The sequence below is a fragment of the Musa acuminata genome, chromosome BXJ3-4 (genome assembly GCF_036884655.1).
Source record: "Musa acuminata AAA Group cultivar baxijiao chromosome BXJ3-4, Cavendish_Baxijiao_AAA, whole genome shotgun sequence".
NCBI lineage: Eukaryota > Viridiplantae > Streptophyta > Magnoliopsida > Zingiberales > Musaceae > Musa > Musa acuminata.
The window spans coordinates 41,372,453-41,395,718 of NC_088352.1; the positions used below are offsets into that span (position 1 = coordinate 41,372,453).

Consider the following 23,266-nt stretch of genomic DNA (forward strand, 5'->3'; position numbering starts at 1 on the left):
GTTATCAATATTTATATATATAAAAAAATATTTATCAAAATATTGAAAATCATAATGTATAAATAAATTCTAATTCACTAATAACTTTTATTCATATTTAATTTTAATCCTAATTCTAATCTCAATTCTAGAAAAATAAAATTCCAATTGAATAAGCGACGACTTTGACTCGTCCCAATGTTGGTGACGAGGCAAACGAATAAGCGGCGGAGGCAGAGAGACGTATTCCACACAACCACATCCACCTTCGTTAACACACGTCCTGCTTTCGCTGGCGGTGTGAGTACTCCGCGTCATCCCAACAAGTCAAGTACCATAAATTTCTACTGCTGTGCTGCTGCTATCACGAGCTTTAGGGACAGGGACACGTCGATGTACCATCCATTTCCCTTCCCTGGATGTGATTGCTACCTCTCGTCTCACACCCTGTCGACGTTGTGGAAGAGTTGGCTTCCGGATGTAATCCTTTGTTGGAAATATTGCGAGGGTTTTAAGTTTCTGGGATTATTATCATAAAAATAATTAATTTAATTCGAGGGTGGATCTAAAAATCTAATTTATCTAATCAAAATAATACGACATGAACGATTTATATGATACTCGTTCTTCGTTTGACATGGCTACCGGCGAGAATAAAGAGTGCTGGGTGAGGTGGTGATTAGATTTGCACTTCCAAAACGCTCACAAAAGACGTGGGTCCCGCTCCCAGCCCAAAAGAAAAATCTTCATGCCGTCGATTTAGATTGGACTTCGCCAAATTTGCTTTTGATGATGCATCATCATAAGAGGAAAAGTTCAAAAAGAGCCAAAGAAAAGGAAGTGTGTGAGAGAGAAACATTGTTCACGATCTAACACGTCTATTTTTCGAGCTCCAAAAAAAGAAAAAGAGTTTTTTTTTTATTTTCCTATATATTTAATTAAAATGGGGACATGAAATGATAGTTTTATATTATAATATATCTTTATCTCATGATCTGTATTGCATGATGTTAGTGATCGTCATTGTGTTAATCAAATTTAATTTTAAATTAAATTAAAATTTTAATCGTGTCCTACATCTTGATCACCAAAGATGACATCGAGCATTTTACACGAAGATCAAAGTCAAAAAAGAACTCTAGTTACTCCTAAAGTGAAATTAAAATATGAAAAAAGAAAGAAAAAATATGATTCATGAATCATGCCGATGTTCACATTTTATAATTAAACCTCTCCTAAGTTTCCACGTAATAGATTTGGATTCTACTGATGCGATAGAAAATATTCATGAAAATATTCTCTATATGTTAGTCATGGATGCGAAAAATATTCTCTATATGGAATTATTTTCCACGGGCCATAAATGTTTAAAATCAAAGCTAATAATTATATATCTGCCAAAATCTGATAAAGTAATTCAAACGTTAGGACACGCCATGAGGATGTCACATTAGAAAAGCTTGGTTTCATAATCTTTGTAGATGAAGAATTAGATATCACTCAATTCTTTTGTTTATTTCATAGCTTTCTCGCTCTTGATAGATTCTCTTCTCTCTCTTTGTGAGTAAGGCTAAAGGCTCTTAGGTTTCGTTTACAGAACCTACTAATCTAAGTTATAATATAATTCAACTTCAAAGAAATGAAGAATCCAAACTCCCAACTAAGTATAAACGTGTAAATTAGCTCAGACTCAGAATTCAAATGACACCTCCGACGCATACCATTATTCAAGTCAAAAAACGAATGACACGCCAACGGTCCGGATGGTTTCGATGCACACCTGAACGATCGATAGGGCATTCGAAGATACGTGGCAGGGAAGGTGTCCAATTGTCCTTGCAGATGCCCATGCCACGCCGGCATGTCCATGGTCAATTGCAGTGGCTAACCAGCATTGTCAAACGAAGTTGCACCGAGAAATAGACATGATGTGTTCCATTGATACGGACATGTAATGCTCCGTCTGTCATGGATAAAGACGTCTCGGAAACCCACACACCATGCTGAGTTATATTACCTTTCAACCAAGTGTTCTTTAATTCTTACTTGTGACGATTAATTGACTTTTAACATTTGTTCTATGCCGAGAAATTTAACGTGGATGAAGAAAGCGTTCATGCCTCGTAACACTTGCGTCTCGTCATCCTGTTATGACGTGTTATCCGTGTTGATTCTATATATTTTGATTTTATCATTAAGGATTCTAAAATCTTAAACAGTGCAAAAAAAATATTATTTTTTTATTATTATCATAAATACCGAAGATGTCTTATCGATTATTATTTTTTGATAGTAAAACATAGATTTCTCGAAGAACACGAGTCGTCGATAAAAGAATAGATTTTACGACACATTCGATTGTTAGATGTAATAACGTTCGGAAAACGGTCGTCATATCGAGTTAGGAATCGTTTCCAACACAACACCACTTAATATCGAATCGAGTAAACCGTGTGTCATGCCATTTTAGATACTTACCGAGCGAGGGCTATCAAAGATGGAGGAGGCGTGCATTCCCAAATTTAGCAATCATGACCACGTGGCAGAGCCACGTTGCGCAAACACGAACACAAACTTCTATAAAAGAAATATATAATGGATTACTGATCGTTTTGGGAAGTCGATCGAATAGCAAAGTATGCAAACAACATGCTTCATGCAACGATGCAATATTAATTTTCTTGTGATGCTGTAGATGTTAAACACGTCACGTCCAAAGGAATCGTTTCCTTATTATTATATTCTTCTTGTGTAGAGATTTTGACTTTCTCTCTGCTGGTATTTTATATGGCTGGGTTACGAAGGAGAGCAGGCATGTGCAAGTCAAACTTGGGATTTGGTGCGACACTTTCCATTTTCCAAGCCGACATAATCTATCTATCATCCCTCCCCTTTTCTCTTCCTCGCTTGGCTGCTTCCCCTTCTCCCTGTAGACTGTGATGATGCATGTTGGCTGGAATCGATTTCCGTGGGTGCATAAGTTGTATTGGTTACTCTATAAATACTCGCCCCTCCTTCACTCTCCGAGCCAGCACACACTGACACACAACAAACCTTTTACGAGGACAAGGGACACCTCTTCCTGTCTTGTTCCTCCAGCAGCTCCTCCCCCTGCCACACCACCCCCTCCCCAATCTGCACCATCATCCACAGCTGGCTTGCTAGCTAGCTCGCATAATGGATCCCGCTTCCGCCGCTATGTATCCGTCCTCTGCAGCCGTGATCACCTCCACGCTTCTCGTCATGCTGTCCCTCATCTTCTGCTTCTTCCTTTTCCTCTACCTCCTCTGCTCTCTCCTCCCGAGGGCCTTCGCCGCCGGGCGAGCAGCGCCCCGTAAGCTGCCCCTGCCTCCCGGTTCCATGGGCTGGCCTTACGTCGGCGAGACTTTCCAGCTCTACTCCAACAATCCCGACACCTTCTTCGCCCTCAAACAGAAGAGGTCCGTCCGGTCATGTCCCGTTTCCTTCCTCCCTTGTGTTGCTGTCACTTCATGGAGTTGGTCGGCGGTCACACTTGCTTCTTTTTGCAGGTACGGGCCGATATTTAAGACCCACATCCTGGGGTGTCCTTGCGTGATGGTGTCCAGCCCTGAGGCGGCGAGGTTCGTGCTGGTGACGCGGGCGCACCTGTTCAAGCCGACGTTCCCCGCGAGCAAGGAGCGGATGCTGGGTCGCCAGGCCGTCTTCTTCCAGCAGGGCGACTACCACGCCCGACTCCGCCGCCTCATCCTCCGGGCGTTCTTGCCCGAAGCCATCCGCCGCTCCGTCGCCCGCATCGAGGCGGTCGCCCTCCGGACCTTGCAGTCGTGGGACGGCCGTCTCGTCAATACCTTCCAGGAAATGAAGACGGTAAGCTTCTCGATTCGACTCGCCAAGTCGAACTCGTAAGACCATATGTTGTTGTTGCTGCTGCTGCTAAATTTGTTTGCCCTGCTTCCGCGCAGTACGCATTCAATGTGGCGATCGTATCCATCTTCGGGAAGGACGAGCTCTCCTACTTGGAGGAACTGAAACAATGCTACTACACCCTCGAGAAGGGCTACAACTCCATGCCCATCAACTTGCCCGGGACGCTCTTCTTCAGCGCGATGAAGGCCAGGAAGCAGCTGGCCCACATCGTGGCCAAGATCGTGTCCTCCCGGAGGATGCAGAGGACAAACGAGGCCAGTAATGACCTGCTCGGTTCTTTCATGGAAGCCAAAGAAGCGCTCTCCGACGACCAGATTGCAGACAACATGATCGGCGTCATCTTTGCTGCCCGAGACACCACCGCCAGTGTGCTCACCTGGATCGTGAAGTACCTGGGAGACAACCCCAGCATCTTACAAGCGGTCACGGTAAGACACCTCTCTTCTCCTTCAATTCCGCCTTCTTCGACACGGATAAGAGAAGCGATTTAGGTGTCGGATCGATGAATGTTCTGCCAGGAAGAGCAAGAGGAAGTAATGAAGAAGAAAGAAGCAGGCAACGAGGAGAAGTCCCTAACATGGGCCGACACCAAGCGGATGCCGTTGACTTTGAGGGTGATTCAGGAGACCATGAGAGTGGCCTCCATCTTATCCTTCACCTTCAGAGAAGCGGTGGAAGATGTGGAGTACGAAGGTGAGTTGGCATCTTCTCTTCCACCATTCTCCCATACGCATCGCTTTCGCATGGTCTCAATCTGTACTTCGTTGAGCAGGGTATCTGATTCCCAAGGGATGGAAGGTGTTGCCACTCTTCAGAAACATTCACCACAGCCCGGAAAACTTCAGCGACCCAGAAAAGTTCGATCCCTCCAGATTCGAGGTAGGAAACGGAGGACAGCTCTCCCCTGTCTCGATCGATCTACAGACGAATAATAATTCTCTTGCTCTGGTCAACTGCTGCAGGCGTCTCCCAAGCCCAACACCTTCCTGCCATTTGGAAACGGGACCCATGCCTGCCCTGGAAATGAGCTAGCGAAGCTGGAGATGCTGGTCCTCCTCCATCACCTCATCACCAAATACAGGTAACCCACCAAAACCATCAAACGAGCACTTGTTTTCCTTCCCTCCCCGGAAGACGAATGTTCACGGTCGATGCTGATGTTTTATGCTGTCCATCATCAGGTGGTCTATGTCGGGTTACGAGAGCGGAATCCAATTTGGACCTTTTGCGCTGCCATTGAATGGCCTGCCCCTGCGATTCTCTCTCAAGTCACCAGTGGAGGACCGAGCTGCTTGAGCTTTCTCCGTGGTGTCGCATGCCGTTTCCAGAGTCTGGACGACATGGTTGAGCTCAAGGAACAGGCCATGCTATCAAGACTGCTGCAGGTGAAGAAACCAGCAAGGAAACACCACCTTTGTTCTTGTGTTTGGAGGGGGTTGACATCTCCACTGGAGTGTATTATTATTATTATTATTATTATTATTATTATTATTGTCTTATGCTTCTTTTATTTGAACGAGTGGTCAAGCAATCAAAAGTGTTGCACCATCGAATGTTTAATATGTACTACAGATTAATAATAATAATTCAGCTACTTACTGCAAATGGTTACTCGACTTTGGTCTGCTTTGCACGTCGCTCCCCCATCATCACTGCACCCCCCACTCGTGTGGCAATCGAAGATTAAATGTAAATATTTTATACGATCTACTGAAAGGGTCTTTTTCTTTATTTATTATTATCTAATTATTATTTATTATATTAAATAATTTATTATTATTTTAAATTATGTATTATTATACGACAACGTTTATATGTGGACTCGACTCGAATCAAATTTAAGATCGATCGGTACCTGCGAGTCTTTAATGACAACGTTGTTTGTGTACTATGAGAATTAAAATCTAAAATTATATGAATAAAGCTCATGTTCTCAAGTACCATAGGCTAATACCATTTAAGCAGCCAAATAAAAATAAAAAAAAGGACAGGACGATGATGGAAAAAAAAAAATCTTAGAAGAGAAGGAGTATGAAAATAAAATTAAATTACACTGATTTTGAATTATTTGTAGTTTTGGGGTTTTCCTTTCGTAAGCCGAAACTTTCCTATTGGACCTTTATACCCTTGAAAGCGACCGGTCCAGTTTAAAGTTATCTATTTGGGCCGGTTCAATTCCAAAATAAAGGATTGGACCGGTTGGTTTGAGAGAAAGAGGAATAATAAACAACTCTCTTCTTTCCCTCCCCATCTTTCTATATCCTACTAAAGCATGAGTGTCATCATCATCTTCTTCTTCTTCTTCTTCTTCTTCTTCTTCTTCTTCTTCTTCTTCTTCTTCTTCTTCTTCTTGTCGAATGGGTCAAAGAGCAGAAGGATGTTAAAAATGTAATTGAAACAGTAATCTTTTGTTGTTGGATCAGTTTATTTCTCCTTTTCTTCTTATTTTTGTCATACTTTATTTTTTTTTTTGCTTTCCGAATACAAGACAATACGAAGGCCAACTCACTTGGCTAATATCTAGCATTTCTTTCTTTGTTTTGATTTTTAAATAGATGATGATGACAAGTCTTACTGGTCTCCCTCTCCATCAATATGGGCAAAATCGAACATAAAATTTATTATAAATCAAACCCAGCATGCATCACTCGATCCTTTTAATTCTTAATAATATATGACTATCTTAATTGGGATCACGAGAAACACGAAGAAGATAAACTTGCAAATAGTGTGTATTGTAATTCCACAGTCAGCTTTCACTGCGCTAGTGGAAGAAGAACTCTCGTGTGTTTCTCGAAGGAAAGCAGGTAGATGTAGTTTTCTTGACGAGGAGAATGTTAACATCTTTGACTAAAATGATGCAACAACAAACATCAGATCCGTGTCACTCACTAAAATGATGCTGAATGAAATATATTTCACTGGAGTCTCTCTTTCATATTTATGAAAGTCAAATCAAATGAAAGTTGCACCTATCTACCGGATCTCAAAGTCCAACACATGCAACACGTCTCTCTGCGTTTAGTATGCGTAGATATGATAGAGCAGCCATGTAGATAACTAAATCCTTGAAATCAGCTTATTAACTACGTCATAAGATCAACTATACAACACATTGGATGAGCCATAATAAAATATAAGTATTGTTTAGGTACGTGGTGGTGATGTACTTAAGTCAATCCTCAAAGATTAGTCTAATCTAATAATGATGTACTGATTTACTTCTCTAGAATTGAAGCTTTAAAACTTCGGACTAAATTGTTTTGTTTTTAGTAAGGATCTGAAGCAACTTCAAGGTTAAAAGTGATAGAAGATAAGATATTCGAAAAATCTTTCCTCTTAATCTGTATAAATAGGAGAGGGACAGCTTAATATATTTAAGCTAAAACTTCTTCAATAATTATTCTTATCTTTTATTATTTTCATCAAAAAGAATATCAAGTTGTAGAAGGGTCGAGTGCTATGTGAGCTCAACAAACGATTTAGAACATTTACTCCAACTCTAGTGTCCCGGTAAGAGGACTAAATGTTGAAGAGAAATAGAACATCAAGAGTTCAACATCTATTGCCAGATGACAACCGGTCCAAATCATGTTTTAGAGAGGTCACGTGTTGGAAGAACATGACTATGGGGATATTAATCCTAAGGATCACAAATTGCATTATCGTATACAACACGTTGAGCTTACGATAGGCTTCATCCAATAGTTACATCACAACAGCCCTCAAATATATGCATGAGATAGACATAAAATTGACATAAAGTAGTAAGATAACTATGTTTGTGTCTCGAGGAACATGACAAATGTTATTGAATTCTGATTCACTTTGTCGACGTTAAACGTGGAATGGGTGAGCAAAACTACAATGTCTATTAATTCACGTTGCTTTCTTCCCACCAAAATTTTCATATATCAAATATATTATAGTTTTAATTGAATAATATATATTATAATCTTGATTGAATTCTAATTATGATTATAGATTAATAAAAAAATTATTTATAGTTGGATCCCTCAAATGACATTGATGGGAGAGATTCTCCTAATCACTTATTTTACATCACGTGTTATCTCCTATAAATAGACATGACTTTATAGTGAATATATCCGAAATGATTGAAATTACAAATCTATTCTTATTAGTCTTATGAAAGATAGAGAGATCGAGTCTAGTTTCTTTTGTAGATCGATGTTACTGCATTCTACGGATTAAACTGCATCTTGCATTCTATAAATCAATAAAGATGTTACTGCATCTTAGTCTTAATATATTATTATTTGATTTTATATTTTGATATTAAATTTATTTTGTATGATATCATAATTATGATTTTATGTTTACAATTAGTATTTGTTATAAAATACCTTATATCGTAAAAGTTTAAATCTATTTATATTATTGTTTTTGCTTGCGAGAAGTAATCTGATCTATTTTGTTTCTTTTGTCGGTCGTATGAAGATTTCCTCGCTTATGCAAATGGTATCATGAACTGCTATTGACGACGTTGTAAACAGTCGCAAACATAGAATCTTGATCGTCGGCGTTGATTCGCGCTAATTTTGGTGATAGTTGAGGGTTGCTGTGATAAGAAGTAGTTGCTATTGTGGGCAACGACAAGGGCACATGGTACTCCCACATGTCATATGCGCTGCTACGATCGAAGGTGGCTAAGCCGAAGTGGCACAACACCGAAGCGGTGGAAAGCTGCCGCATCCAAGCGACTTTGTGGAGGGTGGTGGAAGCGGTCGGCGGCAGCAATAGAGGCGTCGTGCAACGAACGACTATGATGTCATGACGACACGGTCTCTCGTCAAAGGCAGCGATTAGTGGTGCGATGGTTGTGCAGTAGGGCAACCACCCTATTGGACGTCGCTGCAATGGTCGTGCCCGATGGTTGTGCATGGTTGGGTGCTGGACGACAATGTTAACAACCACAAGGCTATCGTCAATCCAATAAGGTGGGTGCCCTCGCGATTGGGTGTGTCATCTGGCGGTGCAATGAGAAAGAAAGCTATAAAAGAAAAGGGAGGTATTGCGCATACGTGCATTTAACTAATTGGTCAAATATTTTTTTTCTTTTTTTTGGCATTTACTTTTAAATTTAAATATACTAATAAGTTATTAATTAATATATTAATAAAAAAAATTGACTGGAGCTCAATATAATAACACCGGAGAGATTCATGATGATATCTTTAATATAACTGATAAAGTTGTGAAACTTAAATCATTATGTATAAATGTGGATGAGTCTTTCCTTATGCAATTCATTTTTAATTATCTTTCATTTTAGTTTGACCCATGCAAAATTTATTAAATATAAATCGTAATAAATGATACTTGAATGAGTTGATTAGTATGTATATTTAGAAAAGGTCAAGACAAGAAAGATCTTATAATATTTGGCTACTACTTAATGAGTTAGTAAAAAAAAAAAAGATTAAAGTGTATCAACTAAATAAATTTATTAGGTCTAACAATACAAAATAGACTAATGAAAAAAATATATGACAAAGCTTGGTTTGAAATTTTTTTATAAACTTAACCTTTATATGTTTTAAATCAAATATTATAAATGTATACTTGATAGATTGATTATGGTACTTCAACTTACTTTATCAATAATATATAGAGTTTTGTTCAACTTGAAAAATTAGATGTACATGAAAGATTTATCGTTAGAGGAATCATCTTAAAATAAAATTGATAATAGTGAGAATTTATCATCTATGTCTAAGGACGGGTCATCTAATTGATCTTACGGACACATGTTATATTTTTACTATTTTAGAAATTTAATTTTTTTTATTTAGAATTGATAAGTTACGATTATTTTTTAGTGTCGGTAAACTTCGTATGTTTTATAATTTAATAAAAAATAGTTCTAAAATTTTATGTTATGATTTATATATAATTAATTTAAATTTTAAGTTTACAAAAAAAATATTGATCATACAATTAAATGTTGGATTGAAACATAGTTTCAATAACGAGAAAAAGTCTTAATTGTTCTTAATGTCTATATAAATAAAATCGAGAGATAATTAGATAAAAAATTAAAATAATCAGATTTAATAGAAATAATAAATTTAATGATAAATATGATGAGTCAGATCTAATAGGATTTTCGAGAGTTTTGTTTGGTAGAAAATGTAAAAGAGGTTCGCTGTGGTGAAACAAAATAAAAACTAAGGGTTTTCTAATAAATAGCTGAAATAATTCTGAATAATAATTTTCGTTTTTTATCCTTTTGGATTGAACATTAAGATTGGGTTAAGAAAAAATATAAAAAGAAAATGATAATTTTTGAAAAAAATCCTTCATTTTAGAAGTTTCCCAATTAGTGTCCTTTGTTTTTCTCAACCGGTGTTTCATTTTTTCGATATTCTTAAAATATCTCTAATATGATAAATATAAAAAAAAAACTCTCAATGCTTGCATTAGATTGGTTCGGTGAACCGATTTATCACTATTTTAATTAAAATATTTTTTGAATAGTAGTACAGTACTTATAGTACATAAAAAAAACTATAAACATATAAAAAAAAAATAGTTGTAAGTATAATACAAACTAACATATCAATCTTAATTTAATTTCAAATAGGTAAACATTATAATCTAATCTTATTCAAAAAATATTATAACTGATATAATAGTGGGTCGAATCATCCTAAGAATCAGTCAATAGCATTTTGAGATATGGGAAAATGTGAAACATCGAGGAAAGAAATAAAAAAAATTATCAATCAGAAAATAAAGAACTCAAAACGAGGATGTTTTCATGAGAATTCATCCAAAATAAAAATCATAGATTCCCGTCCGCGGGAAACGGTTTCCTCACGTCGAAGGATACAACATTCCAAACTTGGCACGGCACGGAGTTCGTATCAGACTAATACGTAACTCATCAACAGACCCTATCAAACTAATATGTAACGCATCAAAAGTAGAAAATACTTTCTCCTAAAATAAATCTTTCTCGGAATATGTCATGCTTGTGGTAAAACCCTGGAATTGTATCGAATAGAATTGAAGGGAAGGGGAGGGGGGAAGGGGGAAGGGGGGAGAGAAGAAGCCAACATAGGGGAGCGAGAGGATCTCTCGTCTCTCCTCCACTTTTCGCCAATTCTTGTCTCCTTCTTGCTATTTGAGGGCGGAGGAGGCGATGCACAGATCGGGCCCGGTGGTCATGGCGTGGAACGTGTTCAAGTTCTGCACGGCGCTTCGGGCTTTCGGCTCCCTCATGATCCTGCTCGTCCTTGGCATCGTCGGGGTCAGCTACTACGCCGTGGTCGTCGCTAATTACGGCCCTGCCCTCGGCGCCGGCGGGATCGATTCCCTCCTGGCCCTTGCTGTCTTGATCCTCTTCCATGTCCTGGTACTTGATTCGCCGCCTCGCTTCTTGCTTCTGACGCCCAAGTTTTCTTTTGGTTGGTGGAACTCTGATCCCCAATCCTCTGATTAGTGGTCAGGCGCCTTATTTTATGGATCTTCTTTCAAATCGAATCTCTCTATTGCTAGATTCGATTGCTCTGCTCTTAAATCAGCGTATCTAGCTGTCGAAATGTTATCTATGCACTGTTATTTTTCTTTTTCAAGATTGTCGTGAAATGCTTGCGATCTTCTTGGTTTTTTTAAATACCAAGTTCCTATGTGCTAAGATCAACTTTTAGCTTAAGGATCTGCTTTTAGGAAGTAAGAGAAATAAAGTTTTGTTAGTCTCAAGGGTAAGTCAATCAACAATTTATGATTAAGAAAATTATGGAAAGAACAATAATACGCATGTATAATCTCTTGGGCCCAAGAAATTTGTAAAGCACATCTGCTGATTATACATATAGTAAGTACCTTAGAAATTTAATAATCTTCTACTGTTTCTTTTCCTTACGAGAAAATTGTACCTGCTCAGAACCAGTAAAAGAAAGCTGATGGGGGAGGCAGAGAAAATAGAAAATTTTGATTTTTTCAGTCGTTGTTGCATTGTGACCAACAGTCTATCTAATAAAAGTGGATGATTACACAGTTGGGTCTGCTTCTATGGAGCTATTCCTCCGTTGTCTTCACAGACCCTGGCAGTGTCCCACCAAATTGGAAGCCTACTATAGATGAGGAGATAGGAGAAAATGCTCCGTTAACCAACTTGGATTTCAGTAATCATATTCTAAATTTGCAACAAGGACATCTTGCAGAAACAGGAAATCCAACGATAAGATACTGCAGGAAGTGCAACCAGTTGAAGCCACCACGCTGTCATCATTGTTCAGTTTGTAAGTCCATGCTTCTTGACTTATTTTTATTTAAACATGTATGCTGTGTGCTCTTGTGTCTGTATCTTTTATTGTATATTTAAATTCTTATCTTAGGTGGGAGATGTGTACTTAAGATGGATCATCATTGCGTGTGGGTAGTAAATTGTGTGGGGGCTCTAAATTATAAGTTCTTTCTTCTTTTTCTGGTAAGTGTCTAATCCAATTTTTTCTTGCGTTGTGATAACATGAACCTTCAATGTTTACTGAAAACTACTGCTGGATTTTATAGAGGTTACCTTTTCTTGTGATGCTTGATTACAATTTTTCACTTTTATTTTATTTGGCCAAATTGAAATGTCCTAATACAAATAGATTCACATGCATGCACACATGCACACGTACACATGCCAAAAAAAAAGGAAGAAAAAACAAAACTATTGTGTATGTAATTGCTCGCGAAGACTATGGCTTTCGTTGAAACATTACTTGATGGTGATACGTTTATGTTATTTAATAAACTTCCAAACAACTGTTACACTATATCAATTTTTTTATTATTTGATGGCCTAGATTAATCTTTAATGCTCTGCAGTTGTTGGATTATGTCTTGCGATTGAGTAGTGACAAGGGAACATGAAGGCTTCTCATTTGCTCTCATAACTATAATTGCAACATATCATAAGCAATAAAGAAATCTAAGAGGGGACAAGCAATAGCCTTCTGTTGGATTATCCATAGCAAAGAATACAACATCATGCAATTGAAGAGAAAAAAGAGAAGGTTCAAGAAAAAAGAGCAAAGAAGTACTGAACAGTGAGTTGTGGAACTTGTTTCATTTTATATTATATAAAAAAGCCTATTTTTTCAATAAAAGGCACTATTTTGCTCAACTGGACTGTAATTGACTCGACATACAGTTTCCATCACCCCAAAGAAAAGTTAACAAGCAAACTATTTGTAATCCCTCCAAATTAAACATACTTGAATTCTAGTTAAACCTCTTTGATTAGTGATTATGGGAACTACTTTATGGATGTCTACACTTTCCATCGGTGCTAGATGCCACACCGTATTTCCTGTTTCCAAGTTGACTGCTGTTCTAAGTTCTATGTTCTTTAAATAGTCCATTTTAAGTGACTAAATGCAATATCAATATACTATTTTTTTTATATACTTCTAGCTCACAACTTGTTGTGCTTCTAAGATAAAAATTTTGTTAAAACCTATACTGCAGTTATGATATAGGGGTTCCAAGTTTTAGAGTTCTGCCTATTTGGTGCCTTTAGTTGTGATTTATAAGTAACTGCATGAAATAACAACATACAATTTCCTACATGTTTGTAGTATGAAGCTTATTGTGTGTGCATTTTGTTGCTTGTTAAAACTTAAAACTAATATTATAAACAGTGGCTAGTTGTTGCATGTTGGGATTCTTGATTCAGAACTTTGTACTTGTGAGTGATGTATTGAAAATCATTAAGAAAGCTATCTACTTTTGTGGTTGCTGATCATGTCATTATATGTTCTATGGTCTTAGCCTACAACCAGTGAATCTATGAATAGTGTTTATTAAAACAAAAAACTCATTGGATATATGTTTGATTTCTGACGAGCTTGTGACAATTAGAGGAATTTTTTTTGTAATAATAGAGAAAGGTAAAGAAAGAGAGGAAGGAAAAACATATTTGTAGGATTTTGGTTGATGTGCCAAGTAAGTTAATTAATTCATGGTCAAGGTTTTTGGTAAACAACCTCTTTACTTTTGGTAAGCCTATGTTGAACCTTGATTTTGTTTTCTTAGATATCTTTTGTAAATATGATTATTATATCTTTTTTTTTTTTTTTTCTAAAACCCATTATAATGTGTCATATAAAAATTCCTTTTTAGTTTTTTCATTAATTGCATCAATAAATAAATAGGTCAATTTTACAAATTGATTTGTAGAAATAGTTGCTTAAAATCTTATTCTTCCTTCAATATACAACAACAACAACTATATAACAATAATAAAGTCGTAAGTCCCAACTATTAAGGTCGTCTACATTGGATCTTTTGTTGTCATTGAAATCTATAAAAAGTCATATTTGATTATGTTAAGAATTTTTAAAGCTTTATTTATAGTTTTTATTAAAGTCTTTTTAGGTCTTCCTCTACTTCTCTTCGTACCATTAATATTAATAATTTTACCTCTTTTGACTATCACATTTGGAGGCTTCCTCAGCACATGCCCATACCATCTTAAACGTTTTCTCTCATCTTATCCTTTATTAAAGCGATACTTAGTTGTTCACGAATAAAAGTATTTTTTTCCTATCTTTCCTAGTAACTCCACACATCCATCTTAACAGTCTCATCTCGGCAACATAAACATTTTGTATATGTTTTTTTTTAACTGCCCAACATATAGATCTATAAAGTATTGTTAGTCTTACAACTGTCTGATAAAATTTTCTTTTTAATCTCAAACATATCCGATGATCACACAAGACACTGACACCCCGTGTTATATTAACTCTTCTATTTTTACACTATGAACAATATCTTCATCGATCTCTCCATCTTGTTGAATAATTGATCCAAAATACTTAAGACTTTTACTTAAAGGGATTTCTTGTCCATCTAATTTAACAATATTCTCTTGTCTATTTCTAGAGTCATTAAAATTGTATTTTATATATTCAGTTTTAATTCTACTTAATCTAAAAGCTTTAGTTTCCAATGTTTGCCATTGTAGCTCAAGTTTATAATTAATTCCATTTAGGTCTCATTAACTAAAATAATATCATTAGTAAATAGCATACACTAGTAAGGTCTATTATATAAATGACTTTAAGTTTATCTATTATCTATGTGGAAAGTAGGGACTTAATACGGATCCTTGGTGTAATCCTATGTTAATAGGAAACTCATTAGACACACTCCCTATAGTTATAACACTAGTAGTTACATTATCATAAATATATTTAATAGCATCAATATAATTAGTGGATACATTTTTCTTTTCTAAAATCCACCATAATAAATCTTTAGGAACTCTATCATAGACTTTCTCTATGCCAATAAAAACTATATGCAAATTTTTTTTTCCTATACTTTTGCATTAATTATCTTAATAAATAAATAGCTTCTATAGTTGATCTTCTAGGCATAAAACCAAATTGATTTTCAGAGATCTTTATTTCAAGTCTTATTCTACTTTTGATAACTCTTTCCCAAAGTATCATAGTATGACTCGTGATTTTAATTCCGCAATACTTTGAACAATTTTGTATGTCACCCTTATTTTTGTAAATTGGCACCAAAAAATTCTTCCTCCATTACTCGGGCATCTTTTTGAATCTAATGATTTTGTTAAATAAGTTAGTTAACTAGACTACTCCCTTGTCCCCTAAAATTTTTTAGACGTCAGGCCCTATACTCTTAGCTATGTTCATCTTTTTTAGTGTATTTTTTACTTCATTAGCTCTAATTTTATTAATAAATATATCATTACTATTTATTGTTAAATCTAACTCTTATGTAGAATATATTTATTAAATAATTTATAAAAATATTTTTTAATCTTTCCTTAATCTCGTTATCATTAACAAATATTCTTTGATCTTAGTCTTTAATGCATCTAATATTACCTAAATTCTTATACTTTCTTTTTCTAACGTTAGAAATTCGATATATATCTTTTTCACCATCTTCAGTACGTAATTCATTATAAGAATTATCATAAGCTTTATATCTTGTCATACTAATCATTTTTTAGCCTCTTTTTTTAGATTCTCTAATATCTTTTAAATTTTTTCTCATTTTTACAATTCTGCGAATCTTTAAAATATAATCTTTTAGTAAAAATTATTTTTTGAACTTTCTTGCACCACCACTAACTGTCTCTTAAGGTTACATCCCTATCTTTAGTTTCACTAAAAATCTCGTTTGTTAAGCTCAATCTTATTAGCCATCATAGTCCAAATGATATTAATATTATCCTCATCTAAATTCTAAGTCGCCTCCCCTTCTATCTTATTCTTAAAAGTCTTTACATTATCATATTCAAAATTTCACCATCTAGTTATAATAATTTTTTCTACTATCTTTTTCTTCTTCCATTTTCAACAATAAATATCGAATACCATTAACCTATGTTGATTTGTTAAACTTTCGTCAGGTATAACTTTACAATTCTTACAAATAACTTAATCTACATTTCTAGTGAGAAAAAAGTCTATTTGACTAAAGTTGTGATCACTCTTATAAGTAATTAAATATTCATTTCTCTTCTTAAAGTGAGTAAATATAATTATAAAATCAAATAATTAGAGAACCCTTTATTTACTGAAAGTGTTCTTGTATTCCAAGTTACTAACCTAACTTTTTATTTTTGAACTTTCTTTACTCTCATTGGTCCAAGACAATTAGAGAACCCTTGCCTACTTGGCATCACATCCGTGTGCTGATATGATGAGTCGCTTCCAAGCGACCTCTTAGCCCACCATTTGTAATTCGGGACACTTAGGTGGTGAAGGTGCCTCGCGTCACTTTCGGATGATGTCCTATCTCTATATTGAAATAAATTAAAATCCATATTCATGAGATTTGACATAGTTTTATGCTGGTTGTTAGTGACCTAACGCAACCCTCCACCTTTTTCATTCGAGCATGGGACCGGTATTAGTGGTGTTATTCTTCCTTCAATATATTTCCCAAAATTTCGTAATATGAAATTCCTCTATAAGTATAACAGTTTTGAATCTCTCTCTTATTTCTATAAATTGGTCTTGGAAGGCTTTTCTTGCATTCATCATATATCTTTTTAATTTTCCAAGTTTTCTTAAATAAACAAGTCAATCAAATTACTCATTAGTGGTGTGATTTGTGTGCCATGAAACATGTCATGGTCGAGATATTTGTGAAAGATCGAAACACACTTTTTTAAAGTATGCAATCTACTTTTCTGTATGATGGGTGGGTCTTAAAAGATGTTCATCGGGAGGGTGGAAACATGTGTTTAGCTTCTCTTTTTTTCCCCTGCTACTTAGCTCACTTGAAGAAATATGCTTATTAGATTTCTACTTGTTGGTTGTAGAATTCTTTTGAAGCTTGAAATGATGGAATTTCCACTTATTCAGTTTTTTTATATCCAGTGTGATGATATCATTCCAATTAAAGTAATTTATTTAGAAGGTTTGATATAGTTTTACAGCCATACGATGTTTTCTTCGCTTCATTGCAATTTTGGCCTATGATCTTGATACCATTCTTTTCTTGTGGATGCAGTTTTACACATTTCTTGAGACAACTCTTGTCACTCTTTCTCTCTTTCCCCATTTTATTGCCTTCTTTAAAGACGTGGAGATTCCTGGAACACCTGGCACACTTGCAACTACTTTTCTCACATTCGGTATGCATATTCCTATTTTGTAATGCAGTAGCTTCTGTTTCTAAACAACTTTTTCTTTCTCTGTTGTTGTGAATGATAGTGATTTTTTTTGTTAACGTTCTAGTGTTGAATTTGGCTTTCGCATTAAGTGTGCTTGGATTTCTGATCATGCACGTATCTCTGGTGGCAAAGAATACCACAACTATTGAGGTAAGTATTGGCAGTAAAATACTGATGAATCCTGATAGTTACAAGGACAAACATATCCTTCTGTCTTCAGGCATATGAGAAGAAAACAACTCCAAGATGGAAGTATGATCTCGGCCGAAAGAAGAACTTTGAGCAGGTTAGTCATTATGCATCATCATCATTTTTTGTCCCTCCTATGTTCAATTACTCTAAAGGGTCAAAGACAACTCGATAGCAACATGATGGTACAGAGACTAGACCAGACATTTTGCAGAGTAATTGCTATATGAATGACGACAGACACCTAAAATAATAGGCGAGGTGTATACTTTTCTTATATACGTTTATGATGACACTACGAGTTATTTGCTAGACTTAGCACATCCTGTGAACTCAGTAGCTTGGATTAGGTATAAAAATATGGGTTAAGCAAAAACAAGTTGGCATTAGAATGAGAAGAGATGGTAACACTTATTCTCTTGCAATCCTTCTAGTATGAATGCTATAGTTCAAATTTTTTTCTGTGGATCAGGTGTTTGGAGCAGACAAGAGGTATTGGTTCATCCCTCTATATTCTGAAGAGGATCTGAGAAGAATGCCGGCTCTGCAAGGACTAGAATATCCCACAAAGCCAGATCTGGATGCACAGTAACTTTATAATGCCGTGACAGGAAGAGTTGGTGGGTTCCTGAGTATTCCAACGAGGATTCAGAAAGAATGCCAGCTCGCAAGGATTTGAAATGAATTCGCCATGCCAGATCTGGATGTACAGTAACAATAGAATGTCAATGTTTACGATGGACTTTTAAGCCTGAGGTTGTAGATCTGTAAATGTCGACCATTGGCATTGTGCTGTTGAGCAAGCATGTCTCTCGTAACAATCGTTTCTCACTTCCGAGATTTAACAGTGTGAAAGCAAGACAGGTTGAGTGAAAAAATTAAAACCATCAAGATAGTTTTTGAAATCTATTTTTGAAATCTGTATGGATGGCATTTGTCAATCTAAAAATTTATAATTTTATTGACATATTTTTAAATAAATATTTAAATATTTTTATGAGTTTTTACAGATATTAATGGTAGTAAAAAAGATTCATGTAATCGACCTAAATGATTAAGATTTAATAAATTCATGTATCAGATTTTTTTTATTTTTTTTTGACCCTGTTACTTCAAAAAAAAAAAAACTCGATACATCAAAATTGAAAGCACCAAAGTTGCATGTCTTATGGAGCATAAACGTACTAATTCTCAGCTTAATCTGAGAAACATCATAGGTTTTTTCCTTTATTATTATTATTTTTTTTGTCACACAAGCCATCGGAATCTCATGCAAATCACTGTTTAGGGTCCCCTTGCCAAGAATATTATGCGCATCATGTAGAACCATATTTCCGAATCTTTTAGTCAGCCACGAATATTATAAGATTTAAGTTTAAAAAGTGATTCTATTTTTATTACAAGCTGCGAAACTTGTGATTTTATTTCGGGGAAATTGTCTTTGCTTTAGCATATATAAGCCTTTCTTGTTGATGCTGAATCACAATGGAATAATCACCGGTACCAAAAACACATTCTTGACCAAAAGCGACATCTTCCATGAAGATTCAAGTAGGTTGAACCTATTTAATTTCACATTTTACTGAGCATCCAATGTTATCAACTGTAGTTAACAGCAATTCTGATGCATCACAGATTACCAGCTGCGTGTATTGTCTTTAGTAACTCATGTATGACCGTTATGAGACTCAGTTTCCGCTTCATCTGCATCCTCAAACCGCTGATCCTTGATTTGAAGCTGCAAGAAGACAAGAAAGAGAACAACGTGCAAGTTAGGATACCCAAGAAATAAGCATAGCATCATAAATATAGAAGAAAGTCTCATCCTTCACGTCCCTAGTTCTAAGCTGTAGACATATCTATTGTTGACATGTTTTGTATCATAAAATATTACGTACCTACTGCTTGCAAGTGCGATACATATGAAAAAGCATGTCAGGTGGAAAACAATCAGTTTCTATAGGCAGTTGTAAAGAACAAATTAAGGAATTTATAGATGAGTTCAAATCCACCTGAATATCTTCAATCCACTTTGAAGGTTGATCTACAGGAGCACTTTGCCAAGGCTACAAGTGAACTAGGAAAATTATGATTTATGTCCTCGCCATATTTCACTCTGTGGAAGGGCTGTTTAACACACCATTCTTTACTATGGCAGCTCCGTAACACAGGAGAAAAGAAGACACGGATTCCCTTTCTTTATGTAAAACAGAATCATGTTAAAAACATCGATTGGACTAGTATGTACCAACCAACATTTATTGATCATATATAGCTCAGTATTGGTACAATACTATTTCATTTATTATTATTTGATTTAATAATAACAGGTGACACATGTCATAGTTGCCGGCATATGGTGGCTACAGTACTAGTCATGGCTTGGGTAAGGCAATAACCGGACAAAAAACATTTTGTATCGTGAAACCTTCCCTTGTCCTTTTCATTCCCTGCTGATGCTCACTACCTGTTCAAAGCAGATTCTAACGGCACGATCTATGCCACAAGTGGTGTCAAAATTATGGTCTGTGATCATATCCAGAGGCCACTTAGAAAGAGGCCTTCCAAACTATCACAATTAGCCATGTACTGCTCTTCTCATTAAATAATGGTTGGCCTTGGATAGTGGAAGAAACTGGGTCTGAGAAAACTTTGACTATTCAGATGCAAGTTGAATATGAGGTCGAAGGGATGCCATGGGGTAAAGGGTTGTGAGAACGTACATCATAATAAACTTTCCCTCTCAGACACACCTTGTCCACACGACCCCAACCCCAGTGAGAAGCATAGGGCAATACAGCACAAGAGCTAATCGCCCCTACTTCTTCTTCCCTTCCGCATCAAATTTTAAGCAAATCTAGTTCTTAAGTAAGCTCCTTAAAGGAATTTTCTTTTTGTCTTATGATCTCATCTTCTTGGTCTAGAAAAATATACCACCTGTGTCAAATTTGGACATGTAAATTTTATATCTTAGCTGTGGTAGACAATATTACTTCCCCAGCCCACTGATTCTAGATCTTCAAAGTTGTTCACAAACCATGAAATACATGCACTTTCAAATGCTCATTGTGTTCATGTTCCTTCTGTCTATGCCAAATATTGACACCTATCAGATACTTCAGAACCCACATAAATATTGTCGAGATTTGGATTTGCTAATATATCATATAGAAGAAACTTTCTACAAAAGGCTCTTGGACATGTTGAGTAGCAATATGAATGAATTTTGGACCTTGAAATCGTAACAAATGTGATTCTCTTATATGTTGTTCATGCTTTTGGTCCTTTGGATGATAGTTGTTTATGAGAATGGATGTATGCTTCTTATGAGATGTACATAATGACAATAGATTGCAATATTGGATTAAATCCTACTTAATATAAAATAATAGCAGTTTCATAAATGTTATATTTACTAATTGTAGTGTTCAGATCATGCAGCCTTTTTCTAATAACTGTCATTCCATTATATCCATATCCGTTCATCTCTATAAGCTATGTTAAGATTATATGGCCATATGTAAGGAAATCTCATGCATTGTCTGAGCTAAGAAATATGCAGACAACTGACACATTGTATGAGCTAAAACAAAAAAATAATATTATATCATAGCATGGTGGACATACCTCATGCATTGCATGAGCTAAGTCGTGATCTCCATAAGCATAACCGATGGGTTTGGCATGATTTTCTGAAAGCTGCCACTCTGAATCACTTCCTGTAATTGAAAAGAAAACTTGCTTCGGATTTTGTTACTTAATCAAACTACAGAATGAACATAAAGTGCAAAGTGTTCATATGGTATTTTGATTCAACTTACCATCATCAGCCGTTTCTTCATCGCCAAAAAACCAGCTATTTTCTTCCTCTCCTTCTGAAGAATTATCATTAAAGTAGAATGAATGTACATATGCGTACACATAGTGAAAAAGCAAATATTATGATGTTAGTACCTTGACAAGGCTCAGGGTTTAGTTCAGCACATTGACATAAAGCGTCAAAAAGAGTATCCACCATAAAGCTTAGTCAAGGATCCAACCAAAATAAATAAATAAATCACGAGTATAAAATGCAACAGCACATTAGCAGGCTAGCAGATGCTTCCAAGGGGCAAATAAGACAATCATCCTAAAAGATAAGATTTAACATAATAGGAACCCCAAAGAGTGTGTTTTCCATATACCATATCATGAGTGCCCACATGAAAACATTCAGCATATAGACATGACAATCTATAAAAACATATGTTTGACAAAAGAAAGTATGAAAAAGCAAACAAACAGCATAACTTTTAAAACTTGTATTCTTATCTTGAAGAAACAAATGTAGACATCAAGAAGCAAGGATACACTGCCCAGGACCAGATGGTACAAGTCTCATTTCAGTGACATTTGAAAGTTCTAAATTGTCATGACGCTCTGAATCTGAGCTTTCAGACACCTCACGGTCTTCGGTCTCGATCTGTATAAGAATTCAAAGCATTAGTGCTCAGCAGTAAAACAAGAACCACCACAACAGCCAGAAAAAGTTTAAATCCCAATGATGTAACTGACGAATGTACCATTTCTATATAGACTTTTACGAAGACGTTAAGAGAAATGGGGAACAATCAATAATAAAAATGACACTTTTCCCGAAAGACACAAAGAAAACTCTTCCTTCAGGTCTCTATTCTATGTTCATGCGTAAGAAGGATTCTAGCTATCGAAAGTTGCTGCTTTTATTTGCGACAGAAATAGCTCTGGTGAAAACCAAGCCTCCCGGTCAAAATTCCCAACCAACCCTAACGAACCGGACTCAGCAGTAGGTCAAATACCAGAGCGTAGATGCAGGGCAACGGGAATGCCTCTGGATCCCTCGACACTGCGTGGAGGGAAACCGACAGGAAATCCACCGCATATCCTTTCACCTTGTCTACGTCGCTCAACCAAATCACCCTCCTACGAACCAAACAATCAAGAAGAAACTGTATGAAGGAGCGGGGGATGATTTGGGAAGGAGACGAGGAAGAGGGAGAAACTAGGGTGAAACCTGGTGGAGATATAGAGTGTTCCGCGGGATTCCAGAGGTCGGGAGCCGAGTGCGATGGCGACGCCCGGCTCGACGCGCAGCAGCTCCTCGCCGGATTCGGAGTCTAACCGGGGATGTCCGATCCCATCGCCAACGCGGTCATCGAAGTGCTGCAGTCCTAAACCCATGGCGGTGTCGTCCCGTTTTTTGTCACCCAGTGCGAGCAGTATCACTGTCCCGCCGCTCTTCAAGCTTTTGGTTTCGCAAAGCCGCGAGTTTTGGGACCTCACCGCATCGACGGGCTAATTACATGTTAGGCTAGTTATATAATCTTTTATATAATTAATTATCTTTAGACTCAAATGGTGAAATCAGTTTAATTCTTCAATCATACTATTTTTTTTTTAAATACTATAAGTTTATTCAAAAAATGATAATTGATTTTTTTTTATTTGTCTGCAAACTCCTAACGATACATATTTTAAGCTCCATTT

General features: G+C 36.2%; 3 protein-coding genes across 3 annotated transcripts; 2 read left to right on the forward strand and 1 right to left on the reverse strand.

Annotated features, from left to right (window-relative positions):
• Window positions 1–2,899: 2,899 nt before the first annotated feature.
• LOC135637209 (abscisic acid 8'-hydroxylase CYP707A2-like) lies at window positions 2,900–5,436 on the forward strand. The gene is made up of 7 exons (XM_065149749.1): window positions 2,900–3,419; window positions 3,510–3,828; window positions 3,924–4,316; window positions 4,407–4,581; window positions 4,661–4,767; window positions 4,851–4,969; window positions 5,070–5,436. Exons 1-7 carry the CDS (start codon window positions 3,157–3,159, stop codon window positions 5,182–5,184), a joined length of 1,491 nt encoding a protein of 496 aa, XP_065005821.1. The 5' UTR covers window positions 2,900–3,156; the 3' UTR covers window positions 5,185–5,436.
• A 5,404-nt stretch (window positions 5,437–10,840) lies between these two features.
• Window positions 10,841–18,592, forward strand: LOC103983050 (probable protein S-acyltransferase 14). The gene is made up of 7 exons (XM_009400189.3): window positions 10,841–11,269; window positions 11,915–12,158; window positions 12,255–12,346; window positions 17,410–17,533; window positions 17,637–17,722; window positions 17,793–17,858; window positions 18,234–18,592. The coding sequence occupies exons 1-7, from the start codon at window positions 11,057–11,059 to the stop codon at window positions 18,351–18,353; spliced, it is 945 nt and encodes a 314-aa protein (XP_009398464.2). The 5' UTR covers window positions 10,841–11,056; the 3' UTR covers window positions 18,354–18,592.
• Window positions 18,593–19,195: 603 nt separating this feature from the next.
• Window positions 19,196–23,049, reverse strand: LOC135635247 (chloride conductance regulatory protein ICln-like). The gene is made up of 7 exons (XM_065146203.1): window positions 22,794–23,049; window positions 22,579–22,702; window positions 22,112–22,223; window positions 21,716–21,775; window positions 21,583–21,636; window positions 21,389–21,480; window positions 19,196–19,499 (listed from the first exon to the last, which is right to left on the reverse strand). Exons 1-7 carry the CDS (start codon window positions 22,958–22,960, stop codon window positions 19,428–19,430), a joined length of 681 nt encoding a protein of 226 aa, XP_065002275.1. The 5' UTR covers window positions 22,961–23,049; the 3' UTR covers window positions 19,196–19,427.
• Between the last annotated feature and the right edge of the window lie 217 nt (window positions 23,050–23,266).